Below are 19261 nucleotides of genomic sequence, written 5' to 3'. Positions count from 1 at the left end.
GCAAACTTGTTTTGAACGCATGTTATAAATAAATTGTCAATTCAACATTTTTACCACAGTTTAGAAAATGTTGCACCCATTACAGTAAGGTCCAAAGTTATTTAATTTTTTAGCTCACTGACTGGAAAATTTATCTGCAGCTACAAACTGATCACAAGACTCTTGAGCTGGGGAGCAAGCATAGACAACCAGATGATGTAAAAATTGGGGCCAAGTTAAACATTATAAAAAACAACTGCATAGAGTTCATCTTTGGAATCTAATGCCAAACATTTGCTGTGACCTCAATCACTTCTTCAGCCACTGCATTATCTGGCCCTACCACTGCAGACGACAGTCACATGAAGTCGCAAAGGCAATCACATATTGTTAGGTGTTGAATTGTAGTAAGGGTAATATCCAGTGTCTACAACGATCTTTCAATAATTATAACCTCAAAGGACATGAATATGCTATATGTGTGACCAAGAGATGTCAGCATTTAGCTAAACAATATATTCAAAATTGTATATGTAACTAAGCTATTTAAGTTTACTTAATTGGCTTTTTCATTGCCACCGTCACCTCCAGGCTTGCTCTGGGGGTTTCAGACCAAAAAGTCAAGTGGTAGCGGGGCATATGCTTATTTTCTGCTAATGCAGGCAAGGTGGCAAAACTCTGGAGAGTTCTATTAGTAGGCAAGTAATTCTCCAAAGGGATTTGGCACACTTCAGAAAAATGATGTCATGCCAGTAAACATTCCACGGTGACACCTGAAAAATTAAGCCAGATTATCAGTAATCAGTCGTGTTTATGATGTAAAGTATGTTGAGATAATGATTGCAAACCGAATATAACACAACAAAATAATACAGTAAAACAAATTTACTGCTGTTAAAGAATACATTATTAATCATATTAGATTTTAAAAAGAGTCAGCACAAGCCAATCAGATCCTTTCCCTCCAGATGGTTGGTGATGTAATGCTCTGTTTCCACAAGGACACACCTCCGGCATCTGTCACAGACGTCTCTTTGTGGATCAGCAGCACATGGAGTCAGTGTGGGAAACTGAGATCAACTTGTTACCCACACTGACTGCAAGGCACGTGTCAAAAGACTCAACTGCATCCAGATAACAGCATGATTACTGTCTTCAGTTATTCTAAATTAAATCAATGGGGAACACACTGTTATCTCATCGTACTGTTTTGCAAATATGTGTGTTTTCATGAAAAGACATTTGAGGGAAAATGTGTAATATTAAATCATCCAAAATTATCAGTCATGACAAAATCTTTCACCTGTTACACCTCAAACACAAGTCGAAAGGAAATACTACAAACAAAAATTAAAACTCAATTCTCACAGTCTAAATGGCAATTTGTATTCTACATGTACATTATATCATACATGTTATTCCTCCATGTGTGTGATAAGATGATAAGCGTGTTCTCAGTCAATGTCATTGATCCCAGCATCAGGCAGGGTCACCACTTTCACACAGAGCTCTGTGAGTCTCTCTCTATCTGCCCTCCATCCTCCACCTGTTCCCCTGAGGTCTAACTATTGTCTCCAGGGCATTAACGGGATCATGTTGCTGCTCCACATGTCTTATTGTCTCACAGAGCTCCCTGATTTGTTCACACTGTGGGAAACATCAACCAGACCAAGACCCACACATTCATATGGAGATGTGGGAGTATAAATAGGAGGGATGAAGCCAGCAGAGATCAGATTCTCTCTACAGAGACCTCTACAACACACAGATCCAGACATGGCAACTACAATCACTGCAGCAATGACCAACTCTCAGGAACATCTCACTCTGACCCACAAGGTAAATTGAAAATCTGACAACGCTTGGAAATATTTTGTCAAGAGTTTTCTTATGTAACACTAACTTTACACTTCAGAACAAGTTTATTAATGACTTTCTTCTTCTTCCGGTAGCTCAGAAAGCCTCTGGTGGAGAAGTTACGCAGAGAGCGAATCAACAGCAGCATTGAGCAGCTCAAGTCTCTCCTGGGTCCAGAGTTCCTCAAACAGCAGCCAGACTCCAAGCTGGAGAAAGCAGACATCCTGGAGATGACAGTCTGTCTCCTGACACAGCTGCAGCAGCAGCATCAACAACAGAGAAGACTGATGAACCACTTCAACAAGCTGCAGTCTTCCTCTGAGAAGAACCTGAGAGAGTCTGACTTCTCTCCTCTGAGCTCCACAGTCCAGACCAGCATCACCAAAGACAAGAGTCCAGTCAACAGCTCCCTCTGGAGGCCGTGGTAGACACCTACAGACTGGAGTTACTACCAGACTAAATTTAAATGACCACATTGGTCAAAGATTACTGGACTGAAGTCTCTGAAATATTATGGACTTGTTCTTCTGTATGTACAGAAGGTTTATATTAGTGTTTCTTTGTGAAATGTGACATTTCCTGAGGAAATGACAGCAACAATATCTTTCATGTTAGAAAGAAAACATCTCGTCATGCACAGTGCATGAACCAAATCTGATTGCATCCGCAATTATTATTTCTGACCGTACTTCAAGTACTGGTAATACTATGATGACATTTGTTATCTATTGATTGTTATTGATCATTGTGATCAAAACTTTTAATGTTCTTTTTATGGACAAATTGTCTTTTCACACTGTCTGAATCATCAAACTGATCTGGTTTAAGATCCAAATGTTTATCCTTTCAGTCTAAAAGGTTTTATTGATATCAGAGGTCTTATTTTTACCTTCACTGTGGGTTAAACATAGTGGAAATGTAATTATAGATCATTTTGATCTAATATCTTAATTGTCCTTTATGTGGACATGTTGTCAAAATGTACTTAACTTTCAGAGATTACAAATAAATGATCTGGTTTAAGATCAATATTTTTATCCTTTACTGCAAAGGTTTTCTTTAACATCACAGTTTTGTTGTGAAGTTTGATTAAGTTTGAGTCTGATGTGATCTGTTTTAGGTCAGTCTTAAGTGTTTTCTTTTGGTCATTAAGGGTACACTGGATACTGTGTCCTTAAATACTGTCAATTATTTGTCTTTTACAAAGACTGTTGTTCCTTTACTCTCTGTGAGTACAGTGTGCCTTGCAGAAATCTACAAATTGTTGTTGTGTTGTATCATCACCTCTTATTGGAGTTTTTCATACTTGATGTGGCTCCATGTGCCTTGATGAATAAACAAACTGCCTATTGAAAACTGTGTTCTGTTGTTACTGTATGTTGTAGTTACCCTCTTTATGAAGACAGACAGATGTCCTCCATTTTCTGTCCATTTAAGTTGATTGACGGATGTCTCCACCATGTCCCTACATTTGATTGATGAATCCTTATAAAAATCAGCATGCAGGTAATCATTTATCTCCAATAGGCACACTTGTCTTCAAACAAAGCATAACTACGTAATGCAATTAAAATTATTGATGTTGAGAGTTGATCAGAGTTATAGTGTTCTATTTATGTGGATTAAGTCGGCAGACCACAAGAAAACATATGGTTAAACGACACTGTTGATGCACTATGACTGTATTTTGGGGAAATTATCAATTTTAGGTGATTTATTGTATAAAATTGTTTTAAGTTTTCCCTCCTTAAAGAGGCCACACACTGTGACTAATGTGATGCATAATAAGGCACACTTCTATTGTTCCTCCAGTGAAAGCAGTCAATAGACAAGAGTGTGGGAAACCAGAACAAACTCACTCACAGAGCCCCAGTGGAATAATAGGTCCAGACCTTTGCCCTGAAGGGACACAAGTTTAAAAGGAGCCTGGCTCCAAAAACTGAGACTCACTTTAAATCATGCTTTTAATGGTTTCTCTATTATACCAATAAGAATCATCACTTTTTGAACATATTATTACTTCATCCTGTTAATTAGAAATATAGGTTAAATATTAAGACAGATTCTCATACCTATCCCAGCTTGTATGAGAATCTTGCAGCTGTGATTTGAGATCAAACATATTAGCTGAACAAATTAGAGGGATAAACTTCTTTACAGAAAAACCCAAGTTTCTAAACAATAGTGAAAACCACCGCCAGTGCCACACTGACCATTTTTATATCACTGAACATAACGGCAGGGCGGCTGTAGCTCGGTAGGTAGTAGGTATCCCTCTGGTTGTCCATGAACCAGAGGGTTAGCGGGTCGATCCACGGAATGTGCCACATGCCGAAGTGTCCTTGAGCAAGACACTCAACCCCCACTTGCCCCCAGTGCGTGACACTGGTGTGTGAATGTGTTTCTGCTATGTGAGTGAATGGGTAGATGTGTCTGTGACTGTAAAAGCGCTTTGAGTACCAATAGGTAGAATATAAATATAAAGCATAAAGCAAGGCCATTTACCATAACACGGGAAGGTGATCTAGAAACTATTTGTTAATTCAGTCCACATCGAACAACACATGGACTTATACTACAAGTATCTTTCCAGTAAAAGCAGTCAAGTAAGACATGTCACACTGTTACATGATGTCAATTACCTGTAAGATGTACCAAGTCATGAACAGTTAAGGAATAACGTACCAGATCCAGCACCAACATACTTTGGAAAACAGGACACTGCACAGCAGAATAGCAGCACACTAGTTAGTAAGCTACATCCATTAATCAATACAGCTGACAGTCTGCAGAAATGCTACAAAATATGACAAAAATATAGGTAGTAGTAAAAAACTAAACTTTATTTAACAGTTCCTCACCAGTGTAACTTAAGCGACAGGCACATGAACCATAACAACATAACCTTTAAGTTATCTGAAAATAGTTGGAACAACATTAAGAATTATATATAATTGTGGTAGGTTTAACAAATAAAACAAATGTAGAAATTCAGCAGCAGTTATGCCAACACCAAAAAGGTTAATGGCTCGTGGCAGCTGCTAGTCAGGTGTAGCTCTTTTGTCGAGTGTTTTAATCAGTGTACATGGAATATTATTATCTAAAACTTGATGGTTTTCATTTTATTAACTGGAAGATGAACAGATACTTATGTTGTTCGAATGTTATTTATTATCTTAAATTAGCTTACTCAATTCAGCCATGGAGTGAAACCTATTCTCTATATTTTGTCACATTGTGACCTGAATTTCTAAAATCATGTAATCACACATTTCACCATTTTATACAAACTAAGGTTCTGAGCTCAGAGTCAATACACAAACAGAATAATTTGACTGTTTATAATAATTTTTTCATTTTAATTTGGAGATCATTTGGAGATCTTTAATTAATAGGGAAATATTTTAAGGGTTGCTCACAAAGTACTATTTCTTCCAAATGTGACCATCAAAATCACAAGTAGCAGAAGGCCATGTGTCTATTTTCTGTTAATGGACGGAGTGTGGGAAAACTCTGGAGGGCAGAGTTTAATGATTCCATCAGCAGCTAACTAATTCTCCAAAGGGATTTGGCACACTTCAGGAAAAGGATGCCTCCTAGGCAACCTCCCACACTCTGAGATGAAATTTCTAATCACTTCATGGTGAGTAATCAGTTATTATTATCACTAGAGGTATGATAATCCATGCAAAGTGAAAATAAATAATAAATACATAAATTAAAGGATTATCTTATCTGATCACATTAACTTTACACAAGAATAGATTATTGAGTAGAATTTCAGATTTTACAAAGTGTCAGCAGTAGCCAATCAGATCCTTTCCCTCCAGATGGTTGGTGATGTAATGCTCTGTTTCTACAAGGACACACCTCCAGCATCTGTCACAGACATCTCTTTGTGGATCATTGACTGCAGCACATGGAGTCAGTGTGGGAAACTGAGATCAACTTGTTACTCACACTGACTGCAAGGCACGTGTCAAAAGGCTCAACTGCATCCAGATAACAGCATGATTACTGTCTTCAGTTATTCTAAATTAAATCAATGGGGAACACACTGTTATCTCATAGTACTGTTTTGCAAATATTTTTTGATGGAGACATTTGAGGGAACTGAGTAATATTTAATCATCCAAAATGATCAGTCATGACAAAATCTTTCACCTGTTACACCTCAAACACATGTTGAAATATTACACACAAATATTAAAACTTAATTCTCACAGTCTAAATGGCAATTTGTATTCTACATGTACATTATATCATACATGTTATTCCTCCACGTGTGTGATAAGATGATAAGCGTGTTCTCAGTCAATGTCATTGATCCCAGCATCAGGCAGGGTCACCACTTTCACACAGAGCTCTGTGAGTCTCTCTCTATCTGCCCTCCATCCTCCACCTGTTTCCCTGAGGTCTAACTATTGTCTCCAGGGCATTAACGGGATCATGTTGCTGCTCCACATGTCTTATTGTCTCACAGAGCTCCCTGATTGGTTCACACTGTGGGAAACATCAACCAGACCAAGACCCACACATTCATATGGAGATGTGGGAGTATAAATAGGAGGGATGAAGCCAGCAGAGATCAGATTCTCTCTACAGAGACCTCTACAACACACAGATCCAGACATGGCACCTACAATCACTGCAGCAATGACCAGCTCTCAGGAACATCTCACTCCGACCCCCAAGGTAAATTGAAAATCTGACAACACTTGAAAGTATTTTGTCAAGAGTTTTCTTATGTAACACTAACTTTACACTTCAGAACAAGTTTATTAATGACTTTCTTCTTCTTCCTGCAGCTCAGAAAGCCTCTGGTGGAGAAGTTACGCAGAGAGCGAATCAACAGCAGCATTGAGCAGCTCAAGTCTCTCCTGGGTCCAGAGTTCCTCAAACAGCAGCCAGACTCCAAGCTGGAGAAAGGAGACATCCTGGAGATGACAGTCTGTCTCCTGACACAGCTGCTGCAGCAGCATCAACAACAGAGAAGACTGATGAACCACTTCAACAAGCTGCAGTCTTCCTCTGAGAAGAACCTGAGAGAGTCTGACTTCTCTCCTCTGAGCTCCACAGTCCAGACCAGCATCACCAAAGACAAGAGTCCAGTCAACAGCTCCCTCTGGAGGCCGTGGTAGACACCTACAGACTGGAGTTACTACCAGACTAAATTTAAATGACCACATTGGTCAAAGATTACTGGACTGAAGTCTCTGAAATATTATGGACTTGTTCTTCTGTATGTACAGAAGGTTTATATTAGTGTTTCTTTGTGAAATGTGACATTTCCTGAGGAAATGACAGCAACAATATCTTTCATGTTAGAAAGAAAACATCTTGTCATGCACAGTGCATGAACCAAATCTGATTGCATCCGCAATTATTATTTCTGACCGTACTTCAAGTACTGGTAATACTATGATGACATTTGTTATCTACTGATTGTTATTGATCATTGTGATCAAAATTTTAATGTTCTTTTTATGGACAAATTGTCTTTTCACACTGTCTGAATCATCAAACTGATCTGGTTTAAGATCCAAATGTTTATCCTTTCAGTCTAAAAGGTTTTATTGATATAAGAGGTCTTATTTTTACCTTCACTGTGGGTTAAACATAGTGGAAATGTAATAATAGATCATTTTGATCTAATATGTTAATTGTCCTTTATGTGGACATGTTGTCAAAATGTACTTAACTTTCAGAGATTAGAAATAAATGATCTGGTTTAAGATCAATATTTTTATCCTTTACTGCAAAGGTTATTTTAACATCAGTTTTGTTGTGAAGTTTGATTTAGTTTGACTTTGTTGAATTAACTGGTCAATGAGAATGATGTGATCTGTTTTAAGGTCAGTCTGAAGTGTTTTCTTTTGGTCATTAAGGGTACAGTGGATACTGTGTCCTTAAATACTGTCAATTATTTGTCTTTTACGAAGACTGTTGTTCCTTTACTCTCTGTGAGTACAGTGTGTCTTGTAGAAATCTACAAGTTGTTGTTGTGATGTATCATCACCTCTTGTTGGAGTTTTTCATACTTGATGTGGCTCCATGTGCCTTGATGAATAAACAAACTGCCTATTGAAAACTGTGTTCTGTTGTTACTGTATGTTGTAGTTACCCTCTTTATGAAGACAGACAGATGTCCTCCATTTTCTGTCCATTTAAGTTGATTGACGGATGTCTCCACCATGTCCCTACATTTGATTGATGAATCCTTATAAAAATCAGCATGCAGGTAATCATTTATCTCCAATAGGCACATTTGGCTTCAAACAAAGCATAACTACGTAATGCAATTAAAATTATTGATGTTGAGAGTTGATCAGAGTTATAGTGTTCTATTTATGTGGATTAAGTCGGCAGACCACAAGAAAACATATGGTTAAACGACACTGTTGATGCACTATGACTGTATTTTGGGGAAATTATCAATTTTAGGTGATTTATTGTATAAAATTGTTTTAAGTTTTCCCTCCTTAAAGAGGCCACACACTGTGACTAATGTGATGCATAATAAGGCACACTTCTATTGTTCCTCCAGTGAAAGCAGTCAATAGACAGAGTGTGGGAAACCAGAACAAACTCACTCACAGAGCCCCAGTGGAATAATAGATCCAGACCTTTGCCCTGAAGGGACCCAGGTTTGAAAGGAGCCTGGCTCCAAAAACTGAGACTCACTTTAAATCATGCTTTTAATGGTTTCTCTATTAAACCAATAAGAATCACCACTTTTTGAACATATTATTACTTCATCCTGTTAATATTTAACCTATATTTCTCCATAATTTGTTTGAGAATCTTCTTCTTCTGTAACCGCTTGTCCTGTAAAGGGTTTGGGGGGGGGGGGGGGGGGGGGGGGGCTGGAGCCTATCCCAGCTTGTATGAGAATCTTGCAGCTGTGATTTGAGATCAAACATATTAGCTGAACAAATTAGAGTGATAAACTTCTTTACAGAGAAACCCAAGTTTCTAAACAATAGTGAAAACCACCGCCAGTGCCACACTGACCATTTTTATATCACTGAACATAACGGCAGGGCGGCTGTAGCTCAGTAGGTAGTAGGTATCCCTCTGGTTGTCCATGAACCAGAGGGTTAGCGGTTCGATCCACGGAATGTGCCACATGCCGAAGTGTCCTTGAGCAAGACACTGAACCCCCACTTGCTCCCAGTGCGTGACACTGGTGTGTGAATGTGTTTCTGCTATGTGAGTGAATGGGTAGATGTGTCTGTGACTGTAAAAGCGCTCTGAGTACCAATAGGTAGAATATAAATATAAAGCATATATATAAAGCAAGGCCATTTACCATAACACGGGAAGGTGATCTAGAAACTATTTGTTAATTCAGTCCACATCGAACAACACATGGACTTATACTACAAGTATCTTTCCAGTAAAAGCAGTCAAGTAAGACATGTCACACTGTTACATGATGTCAATTACCTGTAAGATGTACCAAGTCATGAACAGTTAAGGAATAACGTATCAGATCCAGCACCAACATACTTTGGAAAACAGGACACTGCACAGCAGAATAGCAGCACACTAGTTAGTAAGCTACATCCATTAATCAATACAGCTGACAGTCTGCAGAAATGCTACAAAATATGACAAAAATATAGGTAGTAGTAAAAAACTAAACTTTATTTAACAGTTCCTCACCAGTGTAACTTAAGCGACAGGCACATGAACCATAACAACATAACCTTTAAGTTATCTGAAAATAGTTGGAACAACATTAAGAATTATATATAATTGTGGTAGGTTTAACAAATAAAACAAATGTAGAAATTCAGCAGCAGTTATGCCAACACCAAAAAGGTTAATGGCTCGTGGCAGCTGCTAGTCAGGTGTAGCTCTTTTGTCGAGTGTTTTAATCAGTGTACATGGAATATTTGGACTAACAAACAAAGCAAAGCATAGTTATTATTATCTAAAACTTGATGGTTTTTAATTTATTAACTGGAAGATGAACATAAGTTGATGTTGCTCGAATGTTGTTTGTTGTCTTAAATTAGCTTACCTTATTCAGCCATGGAGTGAAACCTATTCTCTACTTTTTGTCACATTGTGACCCGAATTGCTAAAATCATGTAATCAAATCAGAAATTTCACCATTTTATACAGACTCCTTAGGCCCTTGGCTCAGAGTCAATACACAAACAGAATAATTTGACTGTTTATAATAATTTTTTCATTTTAATTTGGAGATCATTTGGAGATCTTTAATTAATAGGGAAATATTTTAAGGGTTGCTCACAAAGTACTATTTCTTCCAAATGTGACCATCAAAATCACAAGTAGCAGAAGGCCATGTGTCTATTTTCTGTTAATGGACGGAGTGTGGGAAAACTCTGGAGGGCAGAGTTTAATGATTCCATCAGCAGCCAACTAATTCTCCGAAGGGATTTGGCACACTTCAGGAAAAGGATGCCTCCTAGGCAACCTCCCACACTCTGAGATGAAATTTCTAATCACTTCATGGTCAGTAATCAGTTATTATTATCACTAGAGGTATGATAATCCATGCAAAGTGAAAATAAATAATAAATACATAAATTAAAGGATTATCTTATCTGATCACATTTGCATTACACGAGAATAGATTATTGAGTAGAATTTCAGATTTTACAAAGTGTCAGCAGTAGCCAATCAAATCCTTTCCCTCCAGATGGTTGGTGATGTAATGCTCTGTTTCTACAAGGACACACCTCCAGCATCTGTCACAGACATCTCTTTGTGGATCATTGACTGCAGCACATGGAGTCAGTGTGGGAAACTGAGATCAACTTGTTACTCACACTGACTGCAAGGCACGTGTCAAAAGGCTCAACTGCATCCAGATAACAGCATGATTACTGTCTTCAGTTATTCTAAATTAAATCAATGGGAAACCACTCTCTGATATCTCATCGTACTGTTTTGCAAATGTGTGTTTTTGATGAAAAGATATTTAAGGGAAAATGTGTAATATTAAATCATCCAAAATGATCAGTTTTGACAAAATCTTTCACCTGTTACACCTCAAACACATGTTGAAATATTACACACAAATATTAAAACTTAATTCCCACATAGTCTGCATATCAATTTGTATTCTACACGTACATTATATCATACATGTTATTCCTCCACGTGTGTGATAAGATGATAAGCGTGTTCTCAGTCAATGTCATTGATCCCAGCATCAGGCAGGGTCACCACTTTCACACAGAGCTCTGTGAGTCTCTCTCTATCTGCCCTCCATCCTCCACCTGTTCCCCTGAGGTCTAACTATTGTCTCCAGGGCATTAACGGGATCATGTTGCTGCTCCACATGTCTTATTGTCCCACAGAGCTCTCTGATTGGTTCACACTGTGGGAAACATCAACCAGACCAAGACCCACACATTCATATGGAGATGTGGGAGTATAAATAGGAGGGATGAAGCCAGCAGAGATCAGATTCTCTCTACAGAGACCTCTACAACACACAGATCCAGACATGGCACCTACAATCACTGCAGCAATGACCAGCTCTCAGGAACATCTCACTCTGACCCACAAGGTAAATTGAAAATCTGACAACACTTGAAAGTATTTTGTCAAGAGTTTTCTTATATAACACTAACTTTACACTTCAGAACAAGTTTATTAATGACTTTCTTCTTCTTCCTGCAGCTCAGAAAGCCTCTGGTGGAGAAGTTACGCAGAGAGCGAATCAACAGCAGCATTGAGCAGCTCAAGTCTCTCCTGGGTCCAGAGTTCTTCAAACAGCAGCCAGACTCCAAGCTGGAGAAAGGAGACATCCTGGAGATGACAGTCTGTCTCCTGACACAGCTGCAGCAGCAGCATCAACAACAGAGAAAACTGATGAACCACATCAACAAGCTGCAGTCTTCCTCTGAGAAGAACCTGAGAGAGTCTGACTTCTCTCCTCTGAGCTCCACAGTCCAGACCAGCATCACCAAAGACAAGAGTCCAGTCAACAGCTCCCTCTGGAGGCCGTGGTAGACACCTACAGACTGGAGTTACTACCAGACTAAATTTAAATGACCACACTGGTCAAATATTACTGGACTGAAGTCTCTGAAATATTATGGGCTTGTTCTTCTGTATGTACAGAAGGTTTATATTAGTGTTTCTTTGTGAAATGTGACATTTCCTGAGGAAATGACAGCAACAATATCTTTCATGTTAGAAAGAAAACATCTCGTCATGCACAGTGCATGAACCACATCTGATTGCATCCGCAATTATTATTTCTGACCGTACTTCAAGTACTGGTAATACTATGATGACATTTGTTATCTATTGATTGTTATTGATCATTGTGATCAAAAATTTTAATGTTCTTTTTATGGACAAACTCTCTGAATCATCAAACTGATCTGGTTTAAGATCCAAATGTTTATCCTTTTAGTCTAAAAGGTTTTATTGATATCAGAGGTCTTATTTTTACCTTCACTGTGGGTTAAACATAGTGGAAATGTAATAATAGATCATTTTGATCTAATATGTTAATTGTCCTTTATGTGGACATGTTGTCAAAATTTACTTAACTTACAGTGATTACAAATAAATGATCTGGTTTGAGATCAATATTTTTATCCTTAACTGCAAAGGTTATTTTAACATCACAGTTTTGTTGTGAAGTTTGATTAAGTTTGAGTCTGATGTGATCTGTTTTAAGGTCAGTCTTAAGTGTTTTCTTTTGGTCATTAAGGGTACAGTGGATACTGTGTCCTTAAATACTTTCAACTATTTGTCTTTTATGAAGACTATTGTTCCTTTACTCTCTGTGAGTACAGTGTGTCTTGTAGAAATCTACAAGTTGTTGTATCATCACCTCTTGTTGGAGTTTTTCATACTTGATGTGGCTCCATGTGTCTTAATGAATAAACAAACTGCCTATTGAAAACTGTGTTCTGTTGTTACTGTATGTTGTAGTTACCCTCTTTATGAAGAAAGACAGATGTCCTCCATTTTCTGTCCATTTAAGTTGATTGACGGATGTCTCCACCATGTCCCTACATTTGATTGATGAATCCTTATAAAAATCAGCATGCAGGTAATCATTTATCTCCAATAGGCACATTTGGCTTCAAACAAAGCATAACTACGTAATGCAATTAAAATTGTTGATGTGGAGAGTTGATCAGAGTTATAGTGTTCTATTTATGTGGATTAAGTCGGCAGACCAAAGGAAAACATATGGTTCATCGACACTGTTGATGCACTATGACTGTATTTTGGGGAAATGGTCAATTTTAGGTAATTTATTGTATAAAAGTGTTTTAAGTTTTCCCTCCTTAAAGAGGCCACACACTGTGTCTAATGTGATGCATAATAAGGCACACTTCTATTGTTCCTCCAGTGAAAGCAGTCAATAGACAGAGTGTGGGAAACCAGAACAAACTCACTCACAGAGCTACCGTGGAACAATAGGTCCAGACCTTTGCCCTGAAGGGACACAGGTTTGAAAGGAGCCTGGCTCCAAAAACTGAGACTCACTTTAAATCATACCTCTGGTTGTTCCTTTATCATATATTGTCAACTCACCAGTTATTTAGTGATTTTTTGTTTCGAGAATCTTTTATCTGTTTATTGGGATCAAAAGTACTATCTGAAGAAATTTGAAGAGGATGCTTTCTGAGAGACAACAGCAATTTTCCAAAGAACAGTGGGAAACACACACTGCGTCACACAGAGTATTTTCATCTGACTGCTCATCATGTATAGTCTCTTTTTTTGCCCAATGAGAGAGAATCCACTCTGTTGAAAGCTGTCTTTTGTATTTTAGAATCAAACTGAAGGATCTTTCATGACACAGAAATGTGCTTTGGAAACTACTTGTGAATTCAGTTGAGACTGAATAACAACTGTCTTGTGTTACAAATACACCACGTCATGCAGAACATGGTCAAATCTAATTGTGGGAATCTTAATGTTTACTTACCGCATTTCTTTTCATTCATCCTCAGGTAAGTTTTCTTGATCTTTATTGTGTTTAGTGTCTTTCGAACTGCTCATCATGTTGAAATCTTCTTTGACCTCAATTCATAAAAATGCCTCTCAGTGGGACATTGTCCACATTAATCTGAAACAGAGAAACCATGCACATGTGTTAACAGGTTTCCTCAAAGCCTCTGACAGAAGAGAATATTTCCCACAAATCTGCTGCTTTTCTAACCACACTGTATAAATACGGCCGTTCTCAATTATGGATATGGCTAAATGTTACACGATGCAAGCTATTCTGTTAAATATACTTAAACACAAGAACTTAAGACAAAATAACATGTATTTAGCTGATCCCCCATCAAGACAATATGGAATTTTAACTGAAGGCCAAAAACAAAACACTGGATTAATATGCTTAGGAGATAAGTTAACTTGGACAAAAAATACAAATCAAGACCACTAGACCATCAACAAAACTGAGGAAGAAAAACTCGAATTAGCTAGTTAGAAAAACGTTATTCAACACCACCGACAGATGGAAAACAGTCTACTGTAAATAGAATACTAATTTGAAAGCACTAACAAAAAACGAAATGAATGAAAATTAAGCTAATGCTTAAAAATAAGACCTCAGATAGCAGTTGCTCACAGTGTAATTTAACTTTTGTGATGAACCATCTGGGGACAAGAAACATTTCAGTTATCCATTAATGGTACTGGTTTGAATCGAGCTCCGTTCAACTGCCTCTTGTGAACATGGACAAGACAGGGAAATTGGGAAAAACTGCTCCTGACCAACGATTGTTGTTAGCCGTTAGCCGCTAACCGCTAGCCGTTGACGTCTCTGCTTATGCTGCTGTTAAATTTCTTCACTTGTGAAAATTTCTGAATCTCCAAATGCTTCCTTAATTACTTCAAAGGTACTGCCACCCTATTACTGAGCTAAACTTTCAGTAACAATTACTTATAAACATTATTTTCAAAAGTTTTTTGTTTGTTTGTTTGTTTTTTTTTAATCACGTAGCTAGTCAATCCCGGTGTTGAGTGACGTTCAGTCTCCACTTCCTGTCTCATTAACTAAGATCTGAATTAATTAACCCAATCATGAATTCAAAGTTCCGTCCTGATATATATTTTTTGTCTGATCCAGAATTGGTACACAAACATGAGATTTTAACTTTTTATAATAATAAGTTTTTTTTATACTTAAATCTTTAGTATGAACTTTTTATATCATGGTTATTTTTTTTAAGGGGTATGTTTGTGCCAAAGAAGATATTCAGCTTAGTTACCAGAAGGCCATGTGTCTATTTTCTGCTAATGGACAAAGTGTGGGAAAACTCTGGAGGGCAGAGTTTAATGATTCCATCAGCAGCCAACTAATTCTCCAAAGGGATTTGGCACACTTCGGGAAAATGATGCCTCCCAGGCAACCTCCCACACTCTGAGATGAAATTTTTAATCACTTCATGGTCAGTAATCACTTATGAGTATCACTGGAGGTATGATGATGGCTGTAAACTGAACATATGACACCCCAAATCACATTTATGTTACTTAGATTATTGAGCATGATTTCGGATTTTGTATCAGAGTCATCCAATCAGATCCTTTCCCTCCAGATGGTTGGTGATGTAATGCTCTGTTTCTACAAGGACACACCTCCAGCATCTGTCACAGACATCTCTTTGTGGATCATTGACTGCAGCACATGGAGTCAGTGTGGGAAACTGAGATCAACTTGTTACTCACACTGACTGCAAGGCACGTGTCAAAAGACCCAACTGCATCCGGATAACAGCATGATTACTGTCTTCAGTTATTCTAAATTAAATCAATGGGGAACCACACTCTGATATCTTATACTACTGCTTCACAAATATGTGTGTTCCCGAAAAAATAAATCTTAAGGGAAATGTGTAATATTAAATCATCCAAAATGATCAGTTATGACAAAATCTTTCACCTGTTACACCTCAAACACATGTTGAAATATTACACACAAATATTAAAACTTAATTCCCACATAGTCTACATATCAATTTGTATTCTACATGTACGTTATATCATACATGTTATTCCTCCACGTGTGTGATAAGATGATAAGCGTGTTCTCAGTCAATGTCATTGATCCCAGCATCAGGCAGGGTCACCACTTTCACACAGAGCTCTGTGAGTCTCTCTCTATCTGCCCTCCATCCTCCACCTGTTCCCCTGAGGTCTAACTATTGTCTCCAGGGCATTAACAGGATCATGTTGCTGCTCTACATGTCTTATTGTCTCACAGAGCTCCCTGATTGGTTCACACTGTGGGAAACATCAACCAGACCGAGACCCACACATTCATATGGAGATGTGGGAGTATAAATAGGAGGGATGAAGCCAGCAGAGATCAGATTCTCTCTACAGAGACCTCTACAACACACAGATCCAGACATGGCACCTACAATCACTGCAGCAATGACCAACTCTCAGGAACATCTCACTCTGACCCACAAGGTAAATTGAAAATCTGACAACACTTGAAAATATTTTGTCAAGAGTTTTCGATAGATAGGTTTTATTTGTCACATGCACAGTTATACATAGTACAATGCACAGTGAAATGTATTGTTGTACCTGCAGCCAGTAGTAAAAAAAACATAAGTACTACAGTAAACAGTAGTTTGCACACAAGGTAAGCAATATAAGTGTAATGTACACCGAGAGAAATAAAATAAAATAAAAATATAGACTGTAAGACTCAAGTGTAAACTTGAGTCTTCTTATATAACACTAACTTTACACTTCAGAACAAGTTTATTAATGACTTTCTTCTTCTTCCTGCAGCTCAGAAAGCCTCTGGTGGAGAAGTTACGCAGAGAGCGAATCAACAGCAGCATTGAGCAGCTCAAGTCTCTCCTGGGTCCAGAGTTCCTCAAACAGCAGCCAGACTCCAAGCTGGAGAAAGCAGACATCCTGGAGATGACAGTCTGTCTCCTGACACAGCTGCAGCAGCATCAACAACAGAGAAAACTGACGAACCACTTCAACAAGCTGCAGTCTTCCTCTGAGAAGAACCTGAGAGAGTCTGACTTCTCTCCTCTGAGCTCCACAGTCCAGACCAGCATCGCCAAAGACAAGAGTCCAGTCAACAGCTCCCTCTGGAGGCCGTGGTAGACACCTACAGACTGGAGTTACTACCAGACTAAATTTAAATGACCACATTGGTCAAAGATTACTGGACTGAAGTCTCTGAAATATTATGGACTTGTTCTTCTGTATGTACAGAAGGTTTATATTAGTTTTTCTTTGTGAAATGTGACATTTCCTGAGGAAATGCAACAGCAACAATATCTTTCATGTTAGAAAGAAAACATCTTGTCATGCATGTTGCATGAACCAAATCTGATTGCATCCGCAGTTATTATTATTTTACACCGTACTCCATGTACTGGTAGTGTATAATGTATAATGGTATGGTAACATCTGTTATTCTTTGATTAGTATTGATCATTTTGATCAGAAAGTCTGTCATTCCTCAAATCTGATGTGTTGTAACATCTAAATGTTTTTTTTCCTTTTTTTTCTGAAGGCTGCGTTTCTATTGCTTTTGTTTATTAAGAGCAAATTTTTGACTTTTTGTCTTTTATGAAGACTGTTGTTCCTTTACTCTCTCTGAGTACAGTGTGTCTTGTAGAAATCTACAAGTTGTTGTGATGCATCATCACCTCTTGTTGGAGTTACCATACTTGATGTGGCTCCATGTGCCTCGATGAATAAACAAACTGTCTTTTGAAAATAACATGTTCTCTTCTCATTGTATTTTTATCTTGTTTCAACAATTTTTCAGTTTGGATGTATTTTCTGGTAGAAATTATATGATTGGCCCCTGTCAACCCCTGTCTTTAGAAATGACTGCTTAATAAGTATAAGCAGTTTGGATAAAATTAGATGTGTTGGTTGTTGACGTAATTTTTATATACAGCAGCAAAGCACAATATAAATGCATTTACATACCACACAGTTAATATGAACAATGACATTTTTATTTAATTCTAATTAGGTATCACAATCAGGATACCAGTAACTGGTGGATTGATGCACTAAGCAAACATCTACTTCCCAAAGTACTGGAGTTTAATATATAATGTATAACATCAATTCAACAGCTGATGTGCATATACACTGTGGACACACATACCTCCACAACTATTTGCAGACAGTATTTTTATTCTCAAGGCTAAAAGTGTGCTCTAAATATAATCATCATCAAACTTAGTTAATGTTTATAAAATATTAGCAGCTAACCTTTCTAATAAGTTTCTAAGTGAGTGAGTTAGCTATTTAGCGAGTTAGCTGGTTAGTTAGATAGACCTATCTAACCTATTTAGCAAGTTAGTTAGTTAGTTAGTTAGTTAGTTAACGTGTTAGATAGACCTAACTAACTTGATAATGAGTTAGTTATTTGTGGATAGCTGTGACACCAAAGACCTGCTGATGTCTTTGCATTTCTTACCAAACACAGAAGGTCCACTTGTGAAAAAAATTCTGTGCCCTAGGGGGGGGCTTGACAGAAAATAATTGAGAAGCACTGGGTTAGAGGGTTGCGGCTGGGCTGCAGCCTATCCCAGTGGACTGGCAGAGTACATCACAGTGAGGTCTCCGGCTAAGTAAGGAAGAACGAAACGCAACCATTCACACTCATAATGCAGCCAACTTAGAATCAACCCTGACATGCATGTCTTTGGAATGTGAGAGAAAGCTGGAGCACTCAGGAAAAACATGTAAACTCAAAAAGGCCCCAGCCGGCTGGGGGATTCAAACCCCAAACCCTCCTTGCTGTGTGCCAACAGCGCTAACCATTGCACCGTCATGCCACCCAAAACCTAGTTAGCCTGTGCAAGAATATCTTTTTAAGTTTGTTAATAATATAACACTGAATTAATATTATTTTTTTCCAAATCTTCTGCAGATTCTTTGTGTAAAGCAAAGGTCACAGTATAAAGAAGATTATTTACAGCAAGAAAACTCTCTTTCAATGCTCAGTTTTTCGATGTTATTTTAAAATAGGGTTGAAGGACTTATGCGTTATTGGATCATTAGTGCAGATGCATTCATATTGCATATCATATCCTATTGTATTCATAGTGTGCATGAGCACTTCTATCGTTGTGACCACTAACAAGACATGTTATTTTGGACTTCATATGATGCCTTTAAAGCACAATTTCATGTTAGCACCTTAAATCATGGAAACTGGTGTAACCAGGCTCAGGTGGGTTTATGTCCCTGCTTATCTGCCCTCCATCTGCCTGTATGTCTCTCTGCTGTCTGTTTAGAGGCTCAGGTTTCTCATTTCCCCTCCTCTCAGCCCCCACAGCTCCCTGCACAAGCCAGAACGTGCCCCAGTCACACGCCCTCCTCTTTCTCTGCTGCTGGGAGCCACAGCGACACACGGCTTCCCACACTTCAGTATGCAGCCTGCTCAGCCGCT

The 19261-nt window shown here is 38.1% G+C and overlaps 4 protein-coding genes across 4 annotated transcripts; all 4 read left to right on the top strand.

Annotated features, from left to right (window-relative positions):
* Positions 1 to 1240: 1240 nt before the first annotated feature.
* On the top strand, positions 1241 to 3852 carry LOC311487144 (uncharacterized protein). Its single transcript, XM_084543298.1, has 2 exons — positions 1241 to 1818; positions 1932 to 3852. The coding sequence occupies exons 1-2, from the start codon at positions 1696 to 1698 to the stop codon at positions 2262 to 2264; spliced, it is 456 nt and encodes a 151-aa protein (XP_084399424.1). The 5' UTR covers positions 1241 to 1695; the 3' UTR covers positions 2265 to 3852.
* Positions 3853 to 6343: 2491 nt separating this feature from the next.
* LOC311487145 (transcription factor HES-1-like) lies at positions 6344 to 7250 on the top strand. The gene is made up of 2 exons (XM_084543299.1): positions 6344 to 6531; positions 6645 to 7250. Exons 1-2 carry the CDS (start codon positions 6409 to 6411, stop codon positions 6975 to 6977), a joined length of 456 nt encoding a protein of 151 aa, XP_084399425.1. The 5' UTR covers positions 6344 to 6408; the 3' UTR covers positions 6978 to 7250.
* A 3632-nt stretch (positions 7251 to 10882) lies between these two features.
* On the top strand, positions 10883 to 12223 carry LOC311487146 (transcription factor HES-1-like). The gene is made up of 2 exons (XM_084543300.1): positions 10883 to 11389; positions 11503 to 12223. The coding sequence occupies exons 1-2, from the start codon at positions 11267 to 11269 to the stop codon at positions 11833 to 11835; spliced, it is 456 nt and encodes a 151-aa protein (XP_084399426.1). The 5' UTR covers positions 10883 to 11266; the 3' UTR covers positions 11836 to 12223.
* Positions 12224 to 15843: 3620 nt separating this feature from the next.
* On the top strand, positions 15844 to 17229 carry LOC311487105 (transcription factor HES-4-like). The gene is made up of 2 exons (XM_084543224.1): positions 15844 to 16284; positions 16615 to 17229. The coding sequence occupies exons 1-2, from the start codon at positions 16162 to 16164 to the stop codon at positions 16942 to 16944; spliced, it is 453 nt and encodes a 150-aa protein (XP_084399350.1). The 5' UTR covers positions 15844 to 16161; the 3' UTR covers positions 16945 to 17229.
* Positions 17230 to 19261: the final 2032 nt, after the last annotated feature.

Source organism: Chelon labrosus (assembly GCF_963514085.1).
Source record: "Chelon labrosus genome assembly, chromosome: 4".
In the NCBI taxonomy this organism is placed as follows: Eukaryota; Metazoa; Chordata; class Actinopteri; order Mugiliformes; family Mugilidae; genus Chelon; species Chelon labrosus.
The sequence above is the reverse complement of the archived record's forward strand: the minus strand, read 5'-3'. Positions and strand labels throughout refer to the sequence as shown.